Source organism: Dromaius novaehollandiae, chromosome 6 (assembly GCF_036370855.1).
Source record: "Dromaius novaehollandiae isolate bDroNov1 chromosome 6, bDroNov1.hap1, whole genome shotgun sequence".
Lineage (NCBI taxonomy): Eukaryota > Metazoa > Chordata > Aves > Casuariiformes > Dromaiidae > Dromaius > Dromaius novaehollandiae.
This window is the reverse complement of record NC_088103.1, coordinates 29244476-29271115: the sequence shown is the minus strand read 5'-3', so window position 1 is coordinate 29271115 and position 26640 is coordinate 29244476. Positions and strand designations below refer to the sequence as shown.

General features: G+C 39.6%; 1 protein-coding gene across 6 annotated transcripts in view; it reads right to left on the bottom strand.

Moving 5' to 3' along the window:
• PCGF5 (polycomb group ring finger 5) overlaps positions 1-26640 on the bottom strand; it is a 78284-nt gene that overhangs the window by 40020 nt on the left and 11624 nt on the right. For 2 of the 6 annotated variants that reach the window (XM_026094104.2, XM_064514032.1), the window contains exon 2: positions 713-1022. In XM_026094104.2, the coding sequence (XP_025949889.1) occupies positions 713-824 (112 nt within the window). In that variant the 5' untranslated portion in view covers positions 825-1022. Of the gene's footprint in view, positions 1-712; positions 1023-1439; positions 1695-25506; positions 25625-26640 lie in introns of those variants that run through there. The other 4 variants (XM_026094103.2, XM_064514031.1, XM_064514030.1 and 1 more) reach the window with 4 other exon arrangements.

The window sequence follows — 26640 nt, the reverse complement described above, 5'->3', positions numbered from 1 at the left end:
ACAAAACATTTTCTATTCAGGAACAAATCTGAAAAATTCAAACATATAAGTAATTCACCTCGTGCAAGCAGGCCCACTGAATTTGACAGGACCGTTCACATGTTTAGTATCATTCACATTAATGTTTTGGAAGTAACAGAATAATTCTTGTAACGCAAATATAAGCATAAGGCAACCTGAACAGTCTTTCCAGAGCTGGTCTCATTCAGAGAGACCTACTCCTTACCCAAATATTCTGCCAGCCTCCAAGCACGTCCACGCACTGTGGCATGGCATGCAATGCAATACAGAGACTTGTATGCTAGTACTGACCAAACCGGTGCATCCATAATGCACGCTGCCAAGACATATGCTTAAGTTTCAATAGCAGCCTGGTGATGTTATCAATATACCACACCCAACCTAAGGATCTTACCTCTGATCAGCCAGGGTACAGGGATATATGCTTGGTTCTGAAGCCAGCACAATCTCCACTAGCTTGGGGGAAAGGAAAGGGGTATCCTCACTCTGCGTGCTGCTAAACAGAGTAGACGTGCTCTCAAGATGACCCGAATGGCAGACTAGTTACTAGGACACCCCACCAGAGACTTCACAGCGTTTCATGCAACACTTAAGAAGTAAACAAAAACCAGTACAGAGATCAAATTAAAAATGTAACACTTCAAGGAAGTATTACTGAAAAAGGATAGATGTTTTGCAAAGTACTACTTACATGTATGGAGGCACTCGGTTACTGTAGTTGGCTTGATGAGATAACCTTTACAGATATAGCAGGTGATATGAGGATTGAAATCTTTCACCAAGTGCTTCCTCTGAGTAGCCATTCGTGGGGCGGGAAACGCTGACAGAGTGCTCTGGGCCAGAGTAGGACACGCGGGAGGTGCAGACGCCTGTGGGTCACGAGAGCTGCTCTGCTGCTCTGTGCAGCAGGACTTCTCCAGGCATTTGACCGAAATCCTGGTTGTCTCACAGGGACATGGCTCCTAACTCCCGCTCCTGTGTCAGGTGAGTCATCTTCGTACCTGTAACACACGCGGAAAGAGAGAGCTGCGTAAACCTGGCGGAGCGGCACTGACGACTCTGCCCCGGCGGACAAGTGTCGCCATGAACTTAGCGCCGGCTCCCGGTTATTATTTATGTAACAGCAACTGCGCGCCGGGAGCGCGCTCCGAGGCACCATCCCCGCCCCCGCGGGGCCGCCGGCTGCCGGCGGAGGAGCTGCCGCGGGCGGCGGGTGACAGGTGCCGGGGCCGCTGGGCGCCCGCCCGCCCGCCCGCCCGGCACGGCCCCGCCGCCGCCCCGCAGAGGGGCGGCGGGCCCGCAGGCCTCGGGGCCCCGCGGGAGGGAGCCGCCCCCGCCCCTCCTCCGCGGCAGGCTGCCGGCCCGGGCGGCGCAGCGCGGCCGCGGACCCCCTCCCCGCGCCGCGCAGCACTGCGCACCTGCGGCGCCCTCCGCGGCGCCCCCGCCTACCTGGCGGCGCCCCGCGGCCTCGGGCGGGCGGGCGCCCGGCGAAAGAGAAAGGGAAACGGCGCGCGCCGCCCGCCCCCTCCAGCCCGCCCTGCCTCCCGCCTTCCCCCGCCGGCTGCCGCGGCCGGTCCCAGGGCGGGCGGGACGGGCGCGCAGGCGCTGCTCCCCGGCCGAGCCCTGCTGCGCCACAGCCCGCGGCGCCGCGCCGGGGCGCTGCGCCGCGCTGCGCTGCGCCGCGGCCGGGCGGGCGGCTCGGGCGGCGGGGCGGGCCGAGCCGGGAGGCGGCGGCGGCGGGAGGTGGTGGAGGGCAGCGGCCGGGCGGCGACAGGTAGCGCGGCCCTGGGCGCCACGCTCCCGCGGTTCTGCAAAATAACTTCAGCTTCTGCCCTTGGCAGGCTCAGATTCAGCCCCCTTCCCGCTCCTGCCCTGACCGCCGAGCTTCCAGGGGCAAGTTAGGCCCAAGCGCCATAAACAGCTCTACATGTGCCTCCCCGTACCGGGGCGAGCCACGGGGAGCTCCGGCTCTTGCTGCCCTGTTCATAAAAAGGCACAGTATCATCAGGAAATTATTCATAAAGCTAAAGCTGCCTTTATGGTATTTTTAAGCTGCCCTGCTTCTATAAAATTTCTCATAAACTTACTTCAACAACGGCAACTAGGGTGAGGCAGTTCCTATATTCACTGCAACGCCAGCACGTTAACAGTTACTGCGCTCGGTCCTTGCTTGTCTGTCCCGTATTCAAACTGCCCATTTTGTGCTGGCCTCCCGTTCCGCCGTCCTCGCACCCGGCACATGCTGCAGCGGCAGCAGGCGGTAATGAGCGCGGCCGGCTCCTGCCTCCGGAGCAGGTACCCTCCGGTACCTCTCCATGGACATCGGTTCAGTTGCACGGCTGAGTTACTTTTAGAAACTTTTATAATTAAAGTTACAGCTCAATGGTGAGTGCATGATAAATCTGAAATACAATAATTCAACACAATGTGTATAATTTTTCCTAATAAAATTTTCATCTTGAGGTGCAATCCCACAGTATGAGCAAGAGTTTATGAAACTAAGCGCCTGGTGAAGCAGCAGCATGTGCTATAGTTTAACAGAGTTGTATTTTGATGGTTGTGGCCTTCCACTGTTAACCGCTGTTTGCCATTATTATACCATCAGGCATACTCTGCCTAGTTTACAGTAGCAAATACTGAATTCTGAGAGACACAACATAAAATATATGATGAAAAGAATACAGTACAGGAAAATCTATTTAAATATTGAGTAAAATATAAAGAATACTATGTAAAATATATTAATACTTTCAATCATTCCTTAGGGATGTGAAAAAAGAAGCCTAAGACCCAGTTTTCTAAAGCTGTTTCTCTTACATTGTGGGTAGCCAACAATTCCCATTTGGGAATTTTTTTAATTTTGAAAATCTGTCATCCTCACAGACTATGATGTTATTTTTTTCTTTAAATAATTCTGAAATGAAATTAAGACACTGAGTATGCACATACTTCAAAGTGGAAACTGCAGAAAGCACTGCACTACTGAAAAGTAGCATTTTTTTAAATGAATGTTACTCCTTCGAAAGCACAGCTTACGAAATGTATTCCTGGGATAGTGAAGATAAATTCTTGTTCATGTAACTTAAAATTTTCCTTATCAAACTGAGTATTTTAATTAGTAGTCACATTTTGTCAATTTAGCAGCAGTTGACATTTTTCAGAATGAGTGTGAGAGCGGCCCTGCTTGAATATGGACTACTGCATTATTAAATTATGTTCATACATTTAAAACAAGCAACTGCTGATGCTTTCCCAGCTGTTTCGAAATGACTGAGACTTGTAAGATTTGGATTCCAATGTGAGGATTTCAGAACTTAGTTTATCAAATCTCCCTATTGAAAAAAACTTATTTTCTAAATGAATTTATCAGCTAGGTTTGTGCTTACACAATAATGGATATACAATGTTCTGTGCAAGCACATCATAGATACAGTTACAGCATTATTTTACTGTTTAGCTCATACAGTAATAATCGAACAGCAGTTGTGATAATTACACATACACACAGCTCATATAGATTCCCACAAGCCATACTAAAACCTTCCTTCTAAGGAATACCAGCCATATGCCAGGTAAGTGACAGTGTATATGAGAAAATTCTTGCCTCATCTCTCTACAATTTAGAAGCTTGGTCCAACTGATGCCAAGCTCTCTCTGAGATGCTGAATGCTCTTTTAATTCTCACTGAACATGGTGAAGGTTGAGGTTGAGCACCTTTTAAGACCACAGCAGAAAGAACAAATAAGCAGTCCAAGGAAACCTTTCATTTTATTCTTGTTTGAGGAAAGTAGTATAACAAAGATCTTTAAACCATTATTTCTACTTTGTATCATGAAGAAGCAAATTATATTAGCAAATGCTTATGAATTTGTGGTCATGTCAAAGGTAGTTAACTCTCAGCATTGGATACAACAGGTATGTTTAAAAATACAGGGCCAAATAACTTACGTAAGCATGTGGATCTACTTACTGCAATTAAAAAGCAGATCCTGCTTTTTAGCAAAGATGTAGTGTTTGAATCAAACAAAGCAGTCATTTTTATTAGAAGAACAGAATTAAGTAAATTAAGCTATGGCTAAATATATGTCCTGTATTACCAACAGCGAAGGTGGTGTAAAAAGAGGATGATTATAGCCCTCAGCTCAATGACAAAAATGCAACTGCTCTAATTTTTCCATGTTTCTTAAACATCTGGCTTGACTGAGTTGTACTCAGCAGTCACAGAAATGGAGTGTCCTCTAACAGTACTTTTTTAAATTTAAGTCCATCCTTACATATATGAGATAGTCTAACATACAGAAAATAAAGATTCCTTGCTAAGAATTATCAGAGTAGAGGAGTGGTTTACTGAAATCCCTGAAAAACTACTGAATCATGCCAATGTAAGACAGAGTAAATCTTCACATTTGGTAAGAACAAAATGTATCTTTTTAAAGGAACAGTCAGGACACATAAGAATTTGTGAACTCCAAGCACTTCATTAATTTTACTCACTAATGCAACTGCAACATTCTAAAATAACATCAATACTTTATGTCAGTTCTCAAGTAAATTCCAGAGAGAAAATGCATTGGTCAGTACAGCCAAGCTGTCAGGAACATTTTCAACAAGCGAGTAATTCTAATTCTGCAAGTAGATCCACACGAGCACAACCTTACATCCCTGTGGAGACACACTGGATTCTGTTTCTAGGCAAGTCTCCAACTATCCTCCAGTTATCCTAAGAGCTACTTGCATTTTGTAGAAAGAATTACTGGGACCCATCTGGACTGGGGAAATAATAAAAAAAAATTAATGAAAAAAAATCCCTACGTTTTTTAATAAGTAGTATGGAGCAATCTGAATGGTAATTTGGAGGAAAGCCACAGCATTCATCTTTGCTGAACACTGAATCTTTAGACATTCTGTTGGAAATGCCATTTTATTCTGACAATTGTGACTTCTAAATCTTGAGAACTTCCTTGAAATTATGGCATATTTACTCAGGTAAGAAAACATACCAAATATAACCTCTTTTGGATCTTCTGTTTGCAGTGTTACTCTCCCTACCCAGTGGAACAGTAACTAGAGCAGAATCACACACTAACTTAAACTGGATGGAGCCCTTGGACACCACCCAGCCCAGGCCCTGCTCAAAGCAGGGCTAGCTTCAAAGTTAAATCAGGTTGCTTAGGGCCTTGTCCAAGCAAGTCTGGAATATCTCTAAGGATGGCTCTTCTACAACCTCTCTGGGCAACCTGTTGCAGCGTTTAGCAATCCTCACTGTGAATTTTTTTCCTTACATCCAACTGGAATTACCCTTGCTGCATCTTCTGCTTTCCCCACATGTATGAATAATTTACTAGTAAAAAGTAAAGTTCATTTAACTTTTGCTGTCATTATGACTGTCTTTACCATTATCTTGGGATCATGCATCATATTTTTTATTTTTTAGGCAGAGTAGTAACAGTATATACCATCTAAATGAAATTACTATGCTCAGTGTGAAGATTTGCTAGGAAATGGTAGGAATTAGACCATTCTTACCCCTAACTCTTATTCTTGAAAAGGATCAGCAGTGGGGTTTTGCATTTCTACCATGAGGGCTTTCTTCCATTCCTACTAAACTCTGCATTAGATGCTGTATATTAGCACATAATAGCACTTCTGTGATACAGGTAGCATTTCTTTTGTTACGCTCACTCTCTTTCTGTATTCTAAAATTAAGTAGCAAAGCAGGTTCCAAAATGCCACTTCTGTATTATTAGGCCATTGACAATTAAACATGTAAACAAGAAAAATGCATTCAAGATACATTTTTAGAGTAGGGCAAAATTGTGTCACAAAGTTTTGCAACTTTCTAAATTGTTGAACTAATTTCAACCAATTTTGAAAAAGTAAGAGAAATCTTAAAGTAAGCTCCTACAGGTTTTTTAATAATTGGCTGCTGGTACAGGAAAGGGAATCAAATTAGCGATTCTACTAAGGGCAAGATGGGCAGATACATATTGTTATACATTTTCCTGACATACTAAAATACAGATTAGCACACATTGTCTTTTCCTGGTCAGAGAATCACAGAAAACAAGTAAGGAACAAGGTTATAGCAGTGCAAGAAGGAGGAGACTGTCACAGCAAGAAAACAAACTATAATTGTGAAATGAAATAGAATAGAAATGGCCACTAGCATGAAGGAGAAATTTTAACTTTAGCCACTTGTAGGCAGAGGCTGAAGAGAAAAAAAAACCCTATTTTTGAACATATTATTAGCTGACCATTAAACATACTAGGAGGGAAGATCTCCAGACCAGCTTGACATACCTCCCTGCGGTTTACAGAGTTTTAAGAGCTGTGGTTACAGTCCTCATGGGTATTGCAAATTTTAAAATACCAATCTATCACAGCAGAATTCAAAATTCAAACTGTTCAGCTAAAAGCAGCTGTAGATTTAAGAAATGGGTGTGATGAATATAGTTTAAAAGAATATTTCCCTTGTGTTGCCTTGATCATTTTGTCACTATTTTGTAATTTTCTTTCGAAGAATAGTTTTAAAGGGCATGATTGTATGCATCACATACAAACATTACCAGAAACTTCCCAGGGAAAGTGGTACAAACTGTTAAAATATTGTTGACCAATTCAGTAACCCTAATGTCCAACTGTGCGAACTATGATCAGCTGCTGCTTGCTTTCTGTTTTTTTAAGCACAGTAAATTTTAACAGAATAAACTGCCATGCAGCCAAGCTGATTCTTCATGTGAGAATGACCTAACTGATGTCATTTTGGCTTCACAGACAGTCCTTCATTATAGTATAGAGCCTAGCATTGTGCCACAAAAATGTTTTTTCTCCTTTTCATACATAATTGATTTTTGGTGACAAGGTGGAGAGGGAGGGAGGTTTACATCTGAACCATCAGAGATTGCTCACAGGTACTGATGCAACAGCAGGCAGGGTACAAAGCTGTGTAATCAAGAGGTTTTTGAGCATCTGTTTGCCTATGTGCTCAGTATTAAAACAATGATCTAAGGTGGGGTTAGGAACTGCAGGAACCTAAAATACTGGTAGTACCCTTAATCTCTCCTGGTTTTGTCTTATGGCACACAGTAGTTTCTCTGGGCTTTGGTCTTCTGTACTACATTAGTTCTACTTTAGATTTTTACAGGGTGTCGAAGAAATGTTTTGTGGCTTGTGGTATGTTCTGTAGGCTGGAAAGGAGTAGGCATTTTTTCACAGTTGCCTGTGATTGTGGGGAACCATAGTCAATGACCAAAGTAGTCCTTTACAGTCCTGTGTTTTATATAACTTTATAGCAATTCTCTGGAATTCCTTACAGCGAGTAAACATCATGCTTACATTTTGGTAACAGCTTAAAGAAGACCCATAATTTTAAACAAGCCACCTTGGTTCTAAATCAGCTACTCTCCATGCACCACAAAGATCTTGCTTCCTCAGAATTACTTTTGGTTATCCAGTAATTTCACTGCCATTGCATCACTTGTTAGACTTTCTCTGAACTCATGGAAGTCACACCTGTGTTGCCATTGCTATTATTGTATAATCTCTAATACTTCTTAACTACTTGTCTGTATTGCTGTTTGATTATGTATTTCTGCCAGTTCACCTTTCTCTTACTCTGCTCTCTACAACATTGTCACCTGCTTATTCTGTGCCTTTTTCAGAGAAAATCTACTCAGGAGTTAATGTTATCTCAAGTCTCCTTGCTACTGCACAATGGGAAAAATCATCAGTGACAGTCAGAGCCACAATATCAGAAAAATTCAAGCAGAGTAACCTGAACAGGCCAGCCAGAATATAGCTGCTGCCTGCACAGACAAGACTGATTCTCCGCCACAAATCTCCAGTATCTGTGGGTCATTGGGCAAACTCTTCGTCAACTCAGTGTATCTACCTTTCCAGAGAAAAAGTAGCTCTCTATCAGTATAATCATATGTTCCACATTTTCTAATCAGTTCTCGACAAAATTTATACTTTTCTGTAAGACATCCTAATGGCTATCTGCTATAATTCAATTACTTTTTTAAAAAAATCCTTAAGCTTCTGTCAGCCCTATATTCTCTTTCTTCCATTCTGTACTGCAGATTTTTCTCACTCTTTTTTTTCCTGAAAATATCCAAGCTATTTACATCAACATATCATACAGCTCAGCTATACAATAATGTGAATTATTCAAATAGTTTTGCAAGACAGTGTCATCTTTCAATCTCCAGGAGATGAAAAACAAACTATAAAAAAGAACCTTTCACTGACTCGCTCTAAAACTGTTACTAACAGAATTTGTTTCTTACAGTTGAAAACTGGCAAGAACACAAACCAAATTGTATTTCACACATCAAACAGCTTCACAATTATATTTATGCAATCAACTTGCACTACAAATTAAAAACAAGACTTGCTACTAGAGCTTAAGTAAAAATAAATTTACAATTCCAATACGTTCAGCAAAAACAATCCTCAGGAAATCTACCCATGCCAGTTATGATGGCACAACTAGCAAACAAAGAAGCTCAGAATGAAATAGAAAAGTAGCAACCAAACTGCATCATCTTTTACAACACAAATTAATGATATTCAAAATGTACTTGAATTGATTTTCATCAGAAGTTGTGTTTCCAGCTCTCTCAAGAATAAAACCTTTAACTTAATAAAACAATGTTGGATGGACTCCATTTCCTTTGAACTGTGTGGGAAGAGTCTCATTCATGGGAACCATCACTTTGTCCGCCAATTAAAACAGTAGACTTCTTTTGAAGAAGCCTAATATACAGACTTGTGAATTTCATTTTTAACTTCCTAAAATAAATGCAGAATGTTTTCTCTGGTTAAATTAAGAGAAAACAGGGGGCAGGCCAAGATATTCCAGCCTTAGCTTCACATACACATATGATCTTTTTTAACAACAATTTGGCATATATACTGAGTCAAACTGTGCTGCCCCATGGTCCATGTGATCTAGTCCAACAGATCATATGACTGTAGTCACAGCTGAATTTTGCCTACTGAGATAGATAAAAAAACATTATCTTCATATTTCCCTAAGATTAAGCAAAAATAGAAGCTCTTTATACATTTGGATGCTTGTAGCAGTTACCAAATGAGAGTTGCTCCAGATAACATTTTACTGAAAGCATTATCTTGAAATATTAATACTTTTTATCCAATATACTAATGGAAAAAGATTAAACAAAACTGATAATTTTAATTGATTCCTCATTTGAATGATATGCCAGTTGTAGGGGAAGAGAAGTTCAGGATTCTAGCCAGAAGCTATTCTCGAGTGCACAATCACTCCTCAGCCCATAACTTGGTACCATATGCCAGCTCTGAAGTCAAACTGGCCTAGCAAGTTGACAGTGCTGGTTTTCCAACTTCATCCCCATGACTGCAGTATGTCATAAAAGTTTGCATAAGCAGTGCCTACATCTGACATTATCAGCATTTGTGAGTTTTCTAAAACCTTGATTTATAAAATTTAATTCTCAAGTATGAAAAAAATGTTTGAAATTTTAATATGATTACAAAATCATGGTGTTCAGACTCTGTGTCTAAACAGGATATTCTGAGTTGACATGCATTTAATCAGTCTGAGCACTAAGTCAACCAAAAGCTGTGAGACCATGTTTACCACCCCCTGCATCTTGAGCTTCCTCTCTGTAACGCCCAGAAGTTTGGGCTCAGCACTGTGCTCATGAGACCACGTGGCTTTTAGCTGCCTAGGCTATATGGCTGTGTGGGCTCTGGACAGGGCAAGACTGAGCCTCCCCAGAATACAGTTAGTATACATAATCCTGCTTTTAAAAAGCTGTAATTTCTGCAAGAGTTTGTTCTCAAATTACTAACTTGTCCAGTCTCATCAAGTAGGCAGGATCATGAACTACTTTGCTAGGAAATTCTGTAGGAAGAAAATTATGGTAAGAAATGTAGCAATACTGCAGGAGCTTACATTCTTCTGAGTCTAAGAAATCAGTGCTTCAGCATACTAGTGCAGGCAGAGCCTTGCTGGAGATACCATTGCAGAGGTATCTATACTTAGATGGCAAGTGAACTATGTTTACATTTCATATTTAGGTCCTGCTTGTAGAAACACTACCATTCATGCTTCACTGTGCATGCCCATAGCTCATGACAGTCTCCAGTTCAACTCATTTCATTGGGTGACGACTCCCACGCATCAAGCTTAGTATGTCAGTCCATGCAGCAGTGTACATATGTAAGTCATGCTTTATATTTCAAAAGAGTATAAAATGAACAGAAAGCATGCATCATTCTTTACTGTTGTTCTGAGCTTCACTGTTACTTCTAGTCTGTCCTACTTCAGTTCCAAATCCTCTAGTTACTATCAAACACTTTGGATTCTAAGAGATGAGAAGAGATTTATCTCAGATATAATACCTCATCTTGAGGTTCCCAACTGCTTTTTTTTTTTTTTTTACAGTATCCACTTATTAAAAAAAAAAAAACCCTCAATATGAAGATCTTTCACAATTGATAGAGTTGAGCTGCCAGTTAAATACATTTCAAAAACATTTTTCTAAAGAAGCTGATAAGCTGTGCTAATGGTAGTCATACAATATCTGATCTTTCTCCATTCCTACATCCCGTTTACACTTTGCTCAGTTTTTTAGACATGACTGTTTTCTTCAATACTGTGATACGCTTACGTTCTACAGGTTCTAAAGCTAGAAAGCTTCACCTATCAATTTATACAGCAAATCTCCCTCCATTCCCCAATCTAATATTCTTCCTTAGTAGGCTTTTAAGAATAAAAGGCATAATACTCTTGAAATGGTTTGCCTTTATCACAAATACATGCACTGGAATAGAAATTTCTGACAAGGTATTGGGCTTATGCAAACTTGTTGATACATGTAACAAACATGTAGCCTGCTCATATCATCATCATGCTGTCTATTTAATAATTCACATCTCAATACAAGACCTTAGTTGCCATAGCTCAGTAGGAATAAAATTAAGGAGATTTACATTTTCCTGCTGAGAAATCTGGAATGCTGTCTAGTGTTTTATCCTTGTGTCTTTTAAACTTGTCAGAAATGCTGGTGCTGTCATAAGCCTTCATCGGTAGGGAACTAAAATATGTATTTTGGGTTGTCTTCTGCTAAGTAGCAACTTACCAAAATCATGAGAAAAGCCATTGTTACAAAATAGGTCAAAAACAAGTACCTTTAAATAGAGACTGCCAATTTACACTTTTATCCAGTATGCTTTAAATCTATTCTATGAATTTCTCCACAGCATCTGTTGCACTGGGGAAGCAATTCCTGTCCCCCCCTCCCTTTTTAATATGTGGATAGTGTAAAAAATGGCAAGAACAGTTGAAAAACCTCAAGGTGAGGTTCTTCAAACTGCTTTCTAATAAACAGATTTTACACTGATGTCCTTTATTCAATGAAGATGAACTAACAAAATTTAGTACAAAGAGGGTCAATGAGTTTCCTGAGAACTACAACTGGTGCTACAGTTAATGTGACGCTAACAAACTCACATAACAAAGACTGTTATGAAGAAAAGAAATGGACAGCATGTTTTTTCGCTGTAGATAAACTACAAACATCAACTTATTTTGATGAAGCAAACCAGCAGCCCTGTAGTTTGCAGTCTAAAATCACCTGTCCAAATGTTCAGAAACATTATTTTTACTTAGTAACAATTGCAGTATTATTAATTGTAAAACTGACATCCTCACTGTGAACATGATCTCTCAATGAAGTTATTGCCCAAACCACTGCCACTGATGGAAACAGGAGACAGTTTAAATGGTATTCAGTTCCCAAAGAATAATAAACTTATAACTGCTTTAAAGAATATTGTAATTTATTTAGCATAGACAAAAGATGATGAAGGTCCCAACTGCTTTGATAACGGGCTGTTATTCAAAGCCGCAAAATATGGTAATCTTAGTCAGACAAGATGCAAATATTGACCAAAACCAGTAAAAGGTAACTGCTATTCTACCACATCATTTTCTCCCTTTCTTTATGGTTTTTATCCCACAAATGCCTAAAGGGCCATGAAGATGATTAAGGGATTGGACCATCTGTGGTATGGGAAGAGGCTGAGGGAACTGAGATTGTTTAGCCTGGACAAGAGAAGGCTCGGGGGGATCTTATCAATGTATATAAATACCTGATGTGGGGGAGTAAAGAAGATGGCATGAGAGTCTTCTCAGTGGAATACAGGGAAAGGAGAAGAGGCACCGGGCATAAACTGAAACACAGGAAGTTCAGCTTAGACATCAGAAAAAGCTTCTTTCACTGTGAGGGTGGTTGAACACTGGAACAGGTTGCCTAGAGAGGTTGTGGAGTCTCCATCCTTGGAAATATTCAAAACCTGACTGGACAAAGTCCAGAGTAACATGCTGTAGCTTACCCAGCTTTGAGCAGGCAAGTTGGACTAGATGATCTCCAGTGGTCCTTTCCAACCCCAACTATCCTGTGATTCTGTGAAGTATTCTGGCCTCAAGATTTCAAAATAACTTAAGTATGTGCTTCCATGTACAGGCTCAAAAATACCATAGATCCTGAAGCTTATTCTACCTCTGTGCACTTCTGAAAATTATACATTTTTTTTAGGAAAATTTTCTAATACTTTCTGAAGACAAATTTCTGAATATCTGAATATGATATACTCCTAATCCACCAAAAACAAAAACTGAAGGCATTCTTGACTTCCACAATTAATTAACACAACATCTAAGTCTAGACATGTGTCTCTGAGTCTTATATTGAGCTGTCAAGACATCATTTTATTAAGCAATTCATTTTGCAAATGCTCAATAATAAACTGCACATTTGCAGATTGCACAAGATAATTTTATTTCAGAACACCCTATACCTTGAAAATAACCATGAAGGGCAAAGTAGGGTATTAGTATTCAACCTGTAAAATGTGGTTGTCTTGGAGTCTGTGTCCTGTTCATCTTGACAAACACTTCAATCAATTTGCTGATAAAAATTTTGTTAAAACACAGTTGAGGCTAAGAGTACCAAATTAGTAATTTATGGTAAAATACTATATAATGGATGCTGTAATCATCTCAAATCAAACATTCTAAACACAATAGAGTTTACCCTGCACTCTGAACTTAAAAAAATCTGTACATGTGTTAAAGGCAACAATACTCTACCATCATATTTGTAAACAAGCTTACCTATAGTATCAGTCAAGCAATAGCCTTGTGGGATCACTATGGGCTACTTAATGTAATCCAGAACCACAGATGCTTCAAAGCATTTTGGGGGTATTGGCTGTTCCCTGTGAAGTAACATCAGAAAACAACCAACTAGGAACATCACCATTGCAGTTAGCGGGCCAACTGCAATTCAGAACCCCCAACCTCTTTGAGTGCCTGCCTTCTATTGCAAGGCGGAAAAAAGACTTTTTTTCCATTTTGCAGTCCCCAAATGCTGGTGTGTGGTGGGTGTCTGCTACACCACCTGCTCAGGAAGAAGAGGTAGATGATGTCTTTTTCAGACCACTGTAAGAAAGCTCATGTTTGCAGGCCCTGGTCCTCATGGGGGACTTCAAGCACCCTGATATCTACTGGAGGGGCAACATGGCAGGGCACAAGCAATCCAGGAGGTTTCTGGAATGTATTGATGGTAACTTCCTGACACAGGTGATCAAGGAACCAACAAGGGGAGACAGTCTGCTGGATCTGTTTCTCACAAAGAACTGGTCAGGGATGTGAAAGCTGGGGGCAGCCTTAGCTGCAGTGACCATGAGATGATGGTGTTCAGGATCCTCAGAGGTGGGAGGGAGGCATTAAGCAGGATCACAACCTTGGGCTTCATGAAAACAGACTTTGGTTTGTTCAGGGATCTGCTTGGAAGAATCCCATAGGACATGGCCCTGCAGAGAAGAGAGGAGAGAAAAGGGGAGAGGTGATTTTCAAGGATCATGTCCTCCAAGCTCAAGAATGGTCCATTCCGACAAACAGAAAATTGACCAAAGGCCTCAGGAAGTCTGCATCGATGAAGAAGGAGCTCCTGATAAAGCTCAGACATAAAAAGGAGGCATATAAGAAGTGGAAGCAGGTCAGGTGACATGGGAGGAATATTAGAGGAACTGTATGAGCATGCAGGGACGGGCTTAGGAAAGCCAAAGCCTATCTGGAGCTGAGTATGGTGAGGGATGTGAAAGGCAGTAAGAAAGGCTTCTACAGGTACATCACCAGCAAAGGATGACTAGAGAAAACAGAAGTCTGCTGCTGAATGGGGCAGGGGCCCTAGTACAAAGGACATGGAAAAGGCCAAGGTACTCAATGCTTTCTTTGCCTTGGTCTTGTAAGACCACTCTTCACCACCCAAAGTGGTGGAAAAGTGAGACCAGTGGAAAAGTCTGGAGCAAGGAAGACTCCCACCTGGTGTAGAACGATCCAGTTAGAAAGCATCTAAACAGACTGGAATACGCAAGTCCGTGGGACCTGATAGGATGCACCGACAACTACTGAGGGAGCTGGCTGATGTCATTGCAAGGCCACTCTTGATTATCCTTGAAAGGTCCCAGTGATCAGGGGAGGTTCCTGAGGATTGGAAGAAAGCAAATGTCACCCTATCATCAAGAAGGGCAAGAGAAAAGATCTGGGAATACAGAATGGTCAGCCTCACCTCAATCACAGGGAAGGTGTTGGAGCAAATAATCCTAGAAACCATTTCCAAATGTATTGAGAACAAGAAGGTGATTGGGAGTAGTCAGTATGGATTTATGAATGGGTAATAATGCCTGACCATGCAAAGGGACCTTGACGGGCTGGAGAAATGGGCCAACAGGTGCCTCACAATGTTCAGCAAAGGAAAAAGCAAAGTCCTGCACCTGGCAAAATAATAGCCCCATGCACCAGTGCAGGCTGAGAACTCACTGACTGAAAAGCAGCTTTGCAGAAAAGGACCTGGAAGTCCTGGTGGACAAGTTGAACATGAGCCACCAATGCACCCTGGTGACAAAGAAGACCAACAGAATCCTGGGTTGCGTTAGGAAGATCATTGCCAGCAGGTTCAGGGAGGTGATCCTTCCCCTCTGTTCAGCACTGGTAAGAACACAGCTGGAGTACTGCATCCAGTTCTGGGCTCCCCAGTACAAGAGAGCTGTGGATATACTAGGGCAAGTTCAGCAAAGGGCCACTAAGATGATTAGGGGAATAGAGCAGTTGTCATATGAGGAGAGACTGAGAGAGCTGGGACTGTTTCGCCTGGACAAGAGAAGATTCAGGGGAAATCTTACAAATGTGCATAAATATCTGATAGGGGAGGGGAAGCAAAGAAGACAGAGACAGATTCTTCTTGGTGGTGCCTAGTGAAAAGACAAGAGGCAACAGGCACAATTTGAAATACAGGAAATTCAACTTAGACATCAAAAAAAAAAAAAACAAAAAAACCCCACTTTTCCCTGTGAGGGTGGTTGAACACCAGAACTGGTTGCCCAGAGAGGTTGTGGAGCCTCTACCCTTGGAGATATTCAAAACCCTACTGGGCATGGCCCTGAGCAACATTCTCTAGGTGACCCTTGCTTCGAGCAAGGGGTTGGAGACTAGACGATCTCCAGCCCTTTCAACCTCAACATTTCTGTGATTCTGTGAAATACTAATCAAAATTACTCAATAAGTTTGGTATATGCTCACTATACGCAGTTCTAGGCTACCTGCATGCAGTAAGTGCTAGTAATTCCAGTTAAGTCTAAATTGTATCAAAGGTGCATGTCATGGTGAATGCTGGGGTCGTCTCCTGACCATGGAGATGAGACCCTGTTGGGACTGCACCATGGAAAAAAAGAAAGGGATGTGCTGAGATGGAGCTGAGATATGACAAAAACATACAAACATTGACCTGGGGAAAAAATACAAAAGCCCTAGAAAAAGTATGGTATTGTTCATCTAAAGTGAAGGCAGAGAAACATCATAAAAAATTTAACAAATGTGTAGTTTAGCCATATTTAGCCATTCTTAATACAGGGATTTTGGTACATGTAGAGTTGCCCAAGAATAAGTTATGCAAGGAAGGCTAACAGCCTAGTCTCACTGCTCTGTACTTTTACTTCACCAAGTTTATCTTCTGAACGGGGAGAGCTGGGCCAGTATCAAGCTCCAGCTGAGTGGGTGCCCCAGCTGAATCCATGCTTCACACAAGGGGGACACCCAAGCATGCACTGGCTCTGTCACTCCCTTGTCTGCATTGTTGGGGAACTTGACCCCTGGGATCCACTGTGGTGAACACCACAATGTAAACTAGCCAATAGCCACTGGGTTTTCCTAAAATCACGACAGATCAGTATCATTATATTACAGAGCACCTCTGAGTCCACTCACATTTGTTCTGTGATTTGTCTGACAACTTTATATTATGAAGAAGCTACCATGTATGCTAAATAATTTAAGGACAGATTTACCATTACCATAACCTTCCTGGAATAGTGTAAAACAGAAAAAGTACATAGTCCTGTTAAACTGGGTTCATAGCTGCTTTGCATGTCCTGACTTCCCTCTTCTTTCCCATCATTCAAGCTTTTCTCTTCCTCTTGTTCCTCCTGTCTTCCCCTGCTCCTACAGGGTGCTACATTTCTTAGAGGCACCCAGTTTTAACACAGAATCTCATTAACAAATTTGCCTGTAAGCTTCCAGAAAATTAATTTTCTATTTAAAATATTACGGCTTTGGGGTGGAGTGTTATTCCATGTTTGTCGTATGAAACAGGAGACTAAATACTTCTTGAAGAGGAAAACTCAACAACCTCAAGCTGCAGAATATGGAATTCTGCTTTATCAGTTAAGTTATATAGTCAGTGCACTACCTGGCTTTTCAACACTTACAGCCAGAATTTCTTAAAGGAGTTAGTAATTTCAGAAGTGGGAAATTGATGCAGGAAATGGGATCTAAGTAGAGGGGGTCAGAATAAGAAAGAAGGAAACTACATTTGGGGTCTGGGCTCTGTAGGGAAATCTGTGCAAATCTGTATTGCTCAAAACTTTAATTATGTTTATATTTTGCTGCTTTCAAAGCACCAAGAAAATCATACTTCTTGGGAATCCTGGAGTGACTGTCAGCTGGTATTGCCCAGAAAACAGCTTTGTTAAGCAGGAAAGCCACAGAGGTATGCCTTCTGTACGAGTGGACTTTTGTAGGTAATGGAAGAATCTGCGTCAGGGAAGGCCAAGGGAAGATAGAGGCTGGAAAAGCTTGCTTCTACAGCACAAAAAATCAGAAGAAAATCTGAAGGTTGACTGTAGAATTTGGTAAAGGAAAAAAACAAAAGCTGAGCAAAATAAAACAAGTTTGGAAAGGGAAAAGCAATTCTACTCTTCAATCTAACTAGATCGAGTAACAACAGAAGTGGACATGCAGAACATACATCAGCACAACCTAGTCACACGAGGGTCCAGGGCAAGCTGACACCCATTTACGGAAATACCTGACACTATTTTTCTTGCTATTTAACAAAACTGGCTAGATTACACTTAGTGCACATATATCCATTCTGCAAATACACCTTCAGCTGCAGTAGACACACCGTTTGAGAGTCCATCTGTTCTAAAGAGCCTCCAGTCTAAACTGTGTGAAGAAAAGCATGCATTATTGAGTCCGTTTTGCAGAAAATAAAATGTTTCTAGTGGGTAACCTAAGAAATTTCTATTATGAGCAACAGAGAGAGACATGAGTGCCTCGGAATTAAATCTCCAACTCTCAAATTCCAATATAATGTGTTAATCGCAATACTGCTCTTCATCTGAAAGTTCCTTTGACATGCATTTAAATCGGACACTCCATCTCTGAGGTGAGAGATTTTATTTTGCATAAAATAGTCATATTGAACACTGTATATACATACTGTCTCATTTTGCTATTAGATCCTGAAAATAGTCCAGATTTTTGCAGTTACTTTTAGAACAGGAGTGGTAAGAAATTAAAAAGGCAAATCTCAAATTTTCATCATGTTGAGGCAAGGATAACACTTTACAAGCTAAAATAATTGAAGACAAAAAGATGGATTATTCAGGTTTGCATACCTTATATTGTATGTGTGTGCGTAATCTTATACACATGCAAAATGTGTGTGAAACAAAACTGTGTTTTGATTGCATTTTTGCACTGCTTAAGCAAGAGTAAATGACCACTTAAGACGACAAAGAATCAGACCCATGAGCTCATCTGTCTTTTTCTTATTAACATCTCATGAACATGAATAAGGCTATTTACACAACCTAATCCCACACACTGCCTCCATGACTTCCTGAAACAAGTTATTTTTATGTCTCTCTGATGTAATTAAATCTACTTTTACCACTGCTGTGATGAAGAAGTTGTTGGGTACTATACATCTAGTACTGATAGACTGTTTTACAGCTACACATTCATTATTAAAAAGGAAATAAGAACTCGTAGTTCCACTCATTTCCAAGAAGCAATTAAAATAAACAATAGCTGAAACAGAAATATTGTTTCACTTAATATTTGTAACTAACTGAAAATATTTTTGGTGCCAAACAAAAGAATATTATCACAGATTCAAGTACAGGCACATATTATACTCTGCGGCTAGGTTTAAAGAGAACATCTCCTTCATTACACTCTATGGAGCATGGTTAGAAGTGCACCTATAAACTGGAATTGCCTAAGCATAGTCCATGTCTGCACATGTACCGCAAACCGCCAACAGTTAGAAGGGAAGATGTGAAATAAAGGATACCAGCACTGCCCACAGTAGGTTGCCAGCTCTGAGGGGACAAAGTGTCAGTCCTAACTCCTGTAAGAATTCCCTTGTGAGGAAACTCCAGCACTACGTTATCAAAAAAAAAAAAAAAAAAAAAAAAAAAAGAAAAAGAAAAAAGGGCTCGAGACATGCAGACACTACCCTGAAAGGGGGCCTTTTTCAGCTGTACTCTCAAGAACTGAAGTGACCTCTGGTCTACTGCTCTGTTATACCTCTGAATCTGGGAGCCAGGAAGACTACATTACAATCCCACAGATGTTCTTTTATCTTTGAGTGTATGGTTAGGTTGTGATGATCACTGCACATGCAGAAAGTACTCACACAAAATGCCAAATTTCTATTCTTGTTTATAGTTCCTTCCTCAGACCTTCCAAGAAGGGGATGGCTAGATACTGTAAGTACCTCCTACTCTGTCTTCTAAAACAGTTCAAAACTTTCTGACCATCCAAATGAATGCTTTACTTCACAGTGGAGTCTGACTCATTTCACTAACAACATGTGAGCAGAAATGAGGAAAGAATAAGGTTTTCATGCAAGATTCAAACATTGTTATGGAAAGAAAACTGCTCACATGAGAAATGCTAGACAGCTTACATCCCCACAGACTCCATGTCAATAAAAATAACAACCACCTTTTTGCTCTGTTCCCAAAACAGCACCGTCAGTAAACCTGCAAAACTCTTAGGAGATTCCAGCAAAAAATAATTTCAGTTTCACTACAGACAAATGCCAAGTATCATCTTTCAGATCTAATTTCTCTATAAAAGGCACACATTATTCTAGACAGGAATAGGTGGAACACAAGACATTTAGGCAAAACATCCAAAAGGCTTCTGCACAAGAAAATAAAAAATCCATTTTGAAAAAGTTGAGCATAAAATACTTTCCAGGTATTATGCAATGCAACAACTGTATAAGAAGTCTCTTTTCTGCAGTAAAAGGAATGAGACAGAAGACTTACTGCTCTAAGTAGGAATTTATGTCCAAGACAAACCTAAATTCTTACTTTTTAATTCATTCAAGCCTTCAATAACTTCAGTGGAACACACTGCATAAATACAGCCAAAAAAACCTGACCACAGATTCACAATAAACTTTAAAATGTTTAATATTATTTCATCACTATCTCTTTCATTTTAAATATTAATGGAAGATCCAGTGTTTAAATTCCTGTATCAGATGATCATAGTGGGCATTTTTTGAAAACCAGAGTATAAAACAGCTGTTTATAGACTTCTTACCTAATGACTGCTATAATTTAGCTCCAGTTCTGGTTTACAGAAAAAGAGTTAAACTTTCTTATTGTTTAGTGTTTTACTAGAACTTGTTCATTAATCAGTGTCATATTTGAAATTATATTGCAACACAAAATGCAAGATCTAGCATATGGCATACATGGTATAATTAGTATTGTGGTGAGCTTCAGAAGGGCGAACATACCATTTACAAACAATATTTAAAACAAAACAAAACCCAAGGCAGCACATATAATTACACTACCTGAAGCAAAACTACATTATTCTTTATGGCCATACTGCAAACCTCAAAGCTTTTGGAGAACATGTGCCCTTTTCAAAAGAAAAGAAGAATGAATAATCTCAATAGAAAATTTGAGATTAAGAAAATTATTGTTTTCCTTAGCATTTTCCTGTAAATGGATATTAGAAAGAAAATCCATCATCAAGTTTAATATCAAATCCCTTTAACCATGAGATACGCTTCCATTTGTCAATATGCCTACATATCTAATACTAAATCAAGATGTACCTCATACCTTTGATGTGGAAATTCCCTCTCCATCTAAGTTAGATATAGTCATGACCTCCTCCATCATGAGAACTACAAAATGTCTTCACAAAAATTAAGGATAGCTATAAAAGGCTCTCGTCTTCCTTCATGACAAATATTTTGCTATTCAGATGCTTTCTATAGTTTTTATATTTTTTAATTTGATGAAAACTCTCTCAAACACTTCCTAGATCACCCTGCTAAATAATGTAATTGACAGAATTAGTAGTGTCCAACCTTTTTGCTGCATTAAGTCGAGTGACTTGCAAGGATGTATTGAGAGTTTATACATAAACGAGTGACCTCACTGAGCCTGCATTTACCTTACAACTGGATGTACACTCTCCCATTTCTCTATGGCCAGATTCAGATGTGTGTTGTACAACATGACCAACACTCATCTAAAAGATGGACAGAATGTGGGAGTGGGCTGAGTGCCAGATGAGGTACTTACACAGACTGCATCCAGCTCACAGTCTGTAGATTGTCTGTAGGTCAGTCCAGTTATAGGAGAATAATTTTGTGTCACACTATGCATTGATTCACTGATGAGTTGACAACACATACAGTTTTAACATAGTTCTCAAAAATAACACAAACAAGACCCCAAACCCAAAAAGTCTACCGGAAGATGGCTGTCTATAGCACATGCTTCTCCCTTTGGGGGCGAGGATGTATTAAAAGCATGTTAGTCACATTGTTTAATACACTGTTGGAAGGTGTTCATTTATATGACAATAAGCACAGTGTAAGAACTTATACAGAATAATGACATGATCTCATAAAAGACAGATACTTACAGTAAAATAGGATATTGACTTTTTTTTTAGAATGGGAATATACTAAATGCAAATGATAATATTTTGGTATGCCATCATCACCGATACTTGTTACCATTTATATTTGCTGAATATTCTTAATGTCCTTTCAGCTAGTGCCAAAATGCCATGCTACATCAAAGGCAAAACCCCCTCAACAATAGGTAATTATATAGAAATTTTATGTATAAAATAGAAATCAAAGTGGTTATAAGTTAGAAATTGTTGCAAGCAATTTTCCCTGTTGTTGACTTTTGGGGGGATTTGAACCTGTGACTTTTAACTCTTATAATCAACACTGCATCACTGTGTCACATATGCAAAATGCTGTCTTTTTGGTTAAAAAACAAAAAATAAGGAGGCAAAAGCCTCTCTGGAAGGCTGAATTTAGAATACTAAGTTAGCGCCTGAACTGTACAAACCTCTGAAGCACACCTGAATGTCTCACCAAAGCCAATGTTCCCTTAACAGTACCTGTACATGAAGACAGACAGGCAGACAGGTAGCTACCTTCATTACTGGAGGTAACAGGAGCGCAATGACTTAGCTCTGCTCTGATTTTCCAGTTTATGGGTAGAGCAAAGGTATGTAGAGAGAGAACTGGAGTGTACTGCAGAATGGGTGTTATCTACTTCTTATAGCAAACTGAGTATCACTTACAGGAGCTTCAAGACTACATTTGAGGCAATGCTGTTTCTTGCACATCACTGGAATATAGTACAAAGGTGACTTAAAGAATGTGGTTATTAACAAGGAGGTCTGTCAATTATGATAAAGCATTTATTTTCTAGCAGTGGTATAAAAAAATCTGCCAAAAAAATAAAAGCAGCAGCTTCAAAGATAGGAATCCTCGCTTCTCAGGATTCACATGCACCTCCAAGTTCTACTTGCATGGAATATACCTTTGCATTACCTTAGGAAAGCTAGGGTATACACTACCACATGATTCTTATTTTTGCTAATGTTATTATTTACAAAATAAATATGAGAAGTTTACTGAGGCCTGGCTTTCTTCTTTCAGAAAGGATTCTTCTGGAAAGCTGTTTTTGGACCATTCTATATGTTAGCTAGTTTGCTCTTGACAAATAATATATCTTTGTATCTGTTGTTAAAACAACAGTCCTTTATATGTTTATTTTTAAAGAAAATAAAAATATAAATGAAGAAGAGTTTAATACAAAACAAACTAGGAAGAATATTTTTACAGAAAACCAAATAGTCAAGTGTATATCTAATTACATTGAGACCAACATGTTATGCAAATATAGTATATGGTTCTGCCTTGGATAAGGGCTATCTTTTGCTTTATATCTATACACTTTTTGGATACTACCACCACAAAGCAAGTTAAAAGGTCATTTAAAATTTAAATAACCAGGTATTTTAAAAATGAACCCTTTTATGCCTTTATAAATTGCTGACAAACCTCACTAGACACACTATTCTTGAAAATGTCTCAGCTGTCTAATAGCATCCTACAGCCTTCTCTATATGCATGTCCCTGTGTTCTGCTTTTACTGGATTAGCAATCTGAATTCTGGAGGATTTCAGGTAATCGTATGCAGAACATTCTGTTCCAGGGCTCTGTATAATTAAACATGCAAATGCCACAGTAAAGACTGACTGCACAACCTCTACTATAACACACATTAAGTCAAAAAAGACCACTGTGATCATTTAGTCTGACCTGCATAAAACAGGCCATAGTACTTCCCTGTATTAATTCCCACCTGAAGTTCGACAGACCTACTTGGACTAAATCATCTTATTTGATTCTCAAAATTATCAGTGCTGAAGAATCCACCACAATCATTAGTAGTTCCAATTAGCAAAAAAGAAAAAATCCTTAACTGTAGTCTGAATGAGTCTGGTTTTATTACCTCATTTGCTAAGCTACAGCTATTTGATTTTCTTTTTGTCTGCAAAACTGAACAGTGCTCTGTTTTTGAGTATCAGTTACTTTATCTCAAATGTTTCCATTTAGTTTACCAAAGAAAATATTAAGGGATGCCTTGCTTACTGGCTGGAAGTGCCACCTTAGCTTTACTTTTACTATGCTGAATAGACGGTGTGCCTCCAGTATTTCACAATAAAGCATGTCTCCCAAGTCCTATATCATTTTTTTAGCTCTTCTATAAACCCTTTTCAATTTTTCAGCATCCTCCTTGAAGCACAGTTGCCAGAACAAAGTTCAGTATTTGAGTAGTGATCACATCATTAACAACCACCGAAGCAATATAACTTGGCAACTGCTTGATATTCCCCTTGCCCATTCATCCAAGACTACCTTCATCCTTTCATCTCTCTTTGACACAGGCAGCTGATTATACTATCGCCCTCAAAACTCTTTTAGAAGTCCCTGCTTTGTGCAGAAAGAATGAAGCACTCTGTAAATAGAACCTACAAATAGTTTCTACATAGTGATTTCCCCTTTGCTATTCCATTCCTCTATTTCATTATCTTAGATGTTCAAGATGTCTGGAACATGCCTATGGAAGTGTATGAGACTTTCATTTGAACTCACCTAACACCAGGGTGCTTAATTATATTTAAGTGGGAATACAATGATAGATTTTAAAATTATCCCCATGTTCTCTCTGCTGTGTCCCTCATAAACACCTAAACACCGCATATGTACCTCTACAGTTTCATGCAAGGGAAGAGTCGGTAGGATATGAACGCCTACCCCTTATATGCATTCTTTTGCTTCCATGTCCTTTATGATGCTTTTTTTACTCACAGTTCAGCTGTACTCTAGTCTAACATTTGAATCAAAGGTCTATTGTAGAGAAATCACCATCATATTACCTTAAGAATATTGCCAGATTATATCTCCATTTTATTTCTGCTGATGGTCCTGGTCCCTACTCAAGGCTTTGTATCGTCTTGTTAAACCACTTTTGTAATGAGTCTATCCCCTCTCTGCTCCCTGTTTTTTGTTCTGGTTGCCCTGCATATAGAATTAACAGATTTCTAGCTGCAGCATTTTATACCAGCTGAAGTCGGTACTTAGCAACAGTGAGATCATAACTTGAATTTCAGTTTGGTGGGCACTAAATGGGTGTTTTTATAGAACAGCACTAGTATACAGGCCTACAAAACATACATGGCGATCTTCCAGTCTTCTGTGTTGCACTTACAAAGGGAAAGCTTTTGAAACCAAAACAGTAAGTCCATCTCAATAAGACTAAAAATAATAAGCTGTTTCCCTAGGATTAGGTAACCGATTCTAGCCAATCAACTTGTAATGCAAGTATACCTGGTTTTAGCCCGATGAGCTTTCACATAGTCAAATTCTGGAAACAATTACTAGTCAGAAAAATGCAAATTTAATGCTACAGATGTGAAAAAAAGAGCAACTTGAGTTTTCTAAATTTAAATAAGCTTTCTTGTGTTTTAAGCATAATCTGATTTCAAGGGAACGGTCTTGTCTCTTGCTTCCTGCAGACTCACAGGTGTCAATTCACAATTTCCATAGCAAGTATAAAGGATTCAAATTGTGGACTCTTAAATTAGCAGGAATACTTGCCAGTGCCTTCAGTGGAAATACAGATTCAGACATGGACCAAGGTATTCCTTAGGTGAATACTGACATAGAATTATCAAAACGAGTGGAAAATTTCAGCATCTTCAGTCTTAAGTAAATGAACTGTCTTTTGACTTCAAATTGTGGAGACAGAACATCCATTTCTTGTAAAATATTATTTGAAAACTAAAATTGAACAGATCATAATATATTTTAATGTATTACAATTTCTGAAAGAATGCATCTCAAGAGTATTTACATACAGTTTTTCTTTTTATATCTTGGGGGAGAGGGGGGGAAAGGCACTCAAAATATTTTAGAGGCAAAATCAGAGGCAAGAAAATCTAGTACTAGAAAGTTGTCCTGTCTCTGTGGCCAATTTTCACCACACATGAGACACTGTAACTTTTAGGTAAAAGCATGAAAAAAAAGCTTGGTGTATAGCACATATAACATAATGGGAACTACACCCGAACCCCTTTAAAATAGTTTTTCTGGTAAGACGTATTCTTTGCCTAGCCAGCATAGACTCAGTGGAACTCTTTCCCATGCTGTACTCTATACTAAGGAAGGTTTGTCTTTCAAGGCACAGACAGTGACCTGAATTTCAAGAAAAGTATTTAGGATTTCATACCAGAACTTGTACTCTAGATTCTACTCTGCAATCCTTTCCCGATTTCTTTGTAGTGTATGTGACTTTCTTCTGATTTTTAAGTTTATCTTCTACCTGGAGTTTTGATCAGTTCCTCGTCCTTGTGAGATAAGCAGGAACATGCAAAGAAAAAAAAAAGACACAATGAAAACATAAAATCCTTGATATGAAACTTTGATAACTCAGACACAGAAGTGTTCCAGAGAAAAGTGCAAGGATAAGACTTAAAGGCAAATTAGTTCAAATATGTTTACATAGACAGCAATTCCAGCCCCCAAACTGAAAATATTTAGCATGATATATACTTGCTCACAGGACAGCAACTTGGAAAAAGGCTATCTCAATCATTAAGCCCAGCAGTCTCCTGTGCAGGTAATTAAATAGTACTCATTGCAACGTAGTTCACTACTGCTGGGACCTCCTAACTGTGAAGGTACTAATATATCCGGAAAGGTCTCATCTACTGCCTTTCCTCCAGAGAAGGAAAACAGCCTAAACATCTCCTCTTCCATATGCATATGGTCCAACAAAGAAGTACAAGCGCTAAAGCAACTGTTCTATAGTAGAGTTTTCTACCTATGTTGGTAGCACCCAGAACCTCTAAATTTTGAAATTCCTGCTCTGTCTTCTATTTCTAGGTATGCTAGACCAATTAATTTTGGTAAATGGTGGCAAAAGAATAGCCATGCAGTCAGTAGCTGGATTCCCACGCACTGTTCAGCTATATAGGTCATATGGAATCAGTGCGTTCCTGCAGCTGGTACAGGTCCAGCGGCTGGCACATGCAGAGCTGGTGAATTCCAGGTGAGCACTGCTGTAAAAAGTGATAAAACGCGCAATGACAGAGCATCAGGTTTTTTAACCACTACTTAAAACCTGCACAGACCCCAAGATACACAGAAATGTTGAATTTGAAAGAAAAGTTACTATAGTTTAGCAGCTAAATTAACATACTGGAAACAATATAACATTCCATGTAACACTCCTGTAAAATATTTGACTAAATAGTCACAACCACTAATGCCAACTGTTTATCACTCTTAGAGTTATCTGATCTACTCTGAGCTACAAAGATCTCCTGCACCACAGGCTCCTGAAGCATCTACCAGTACAGGA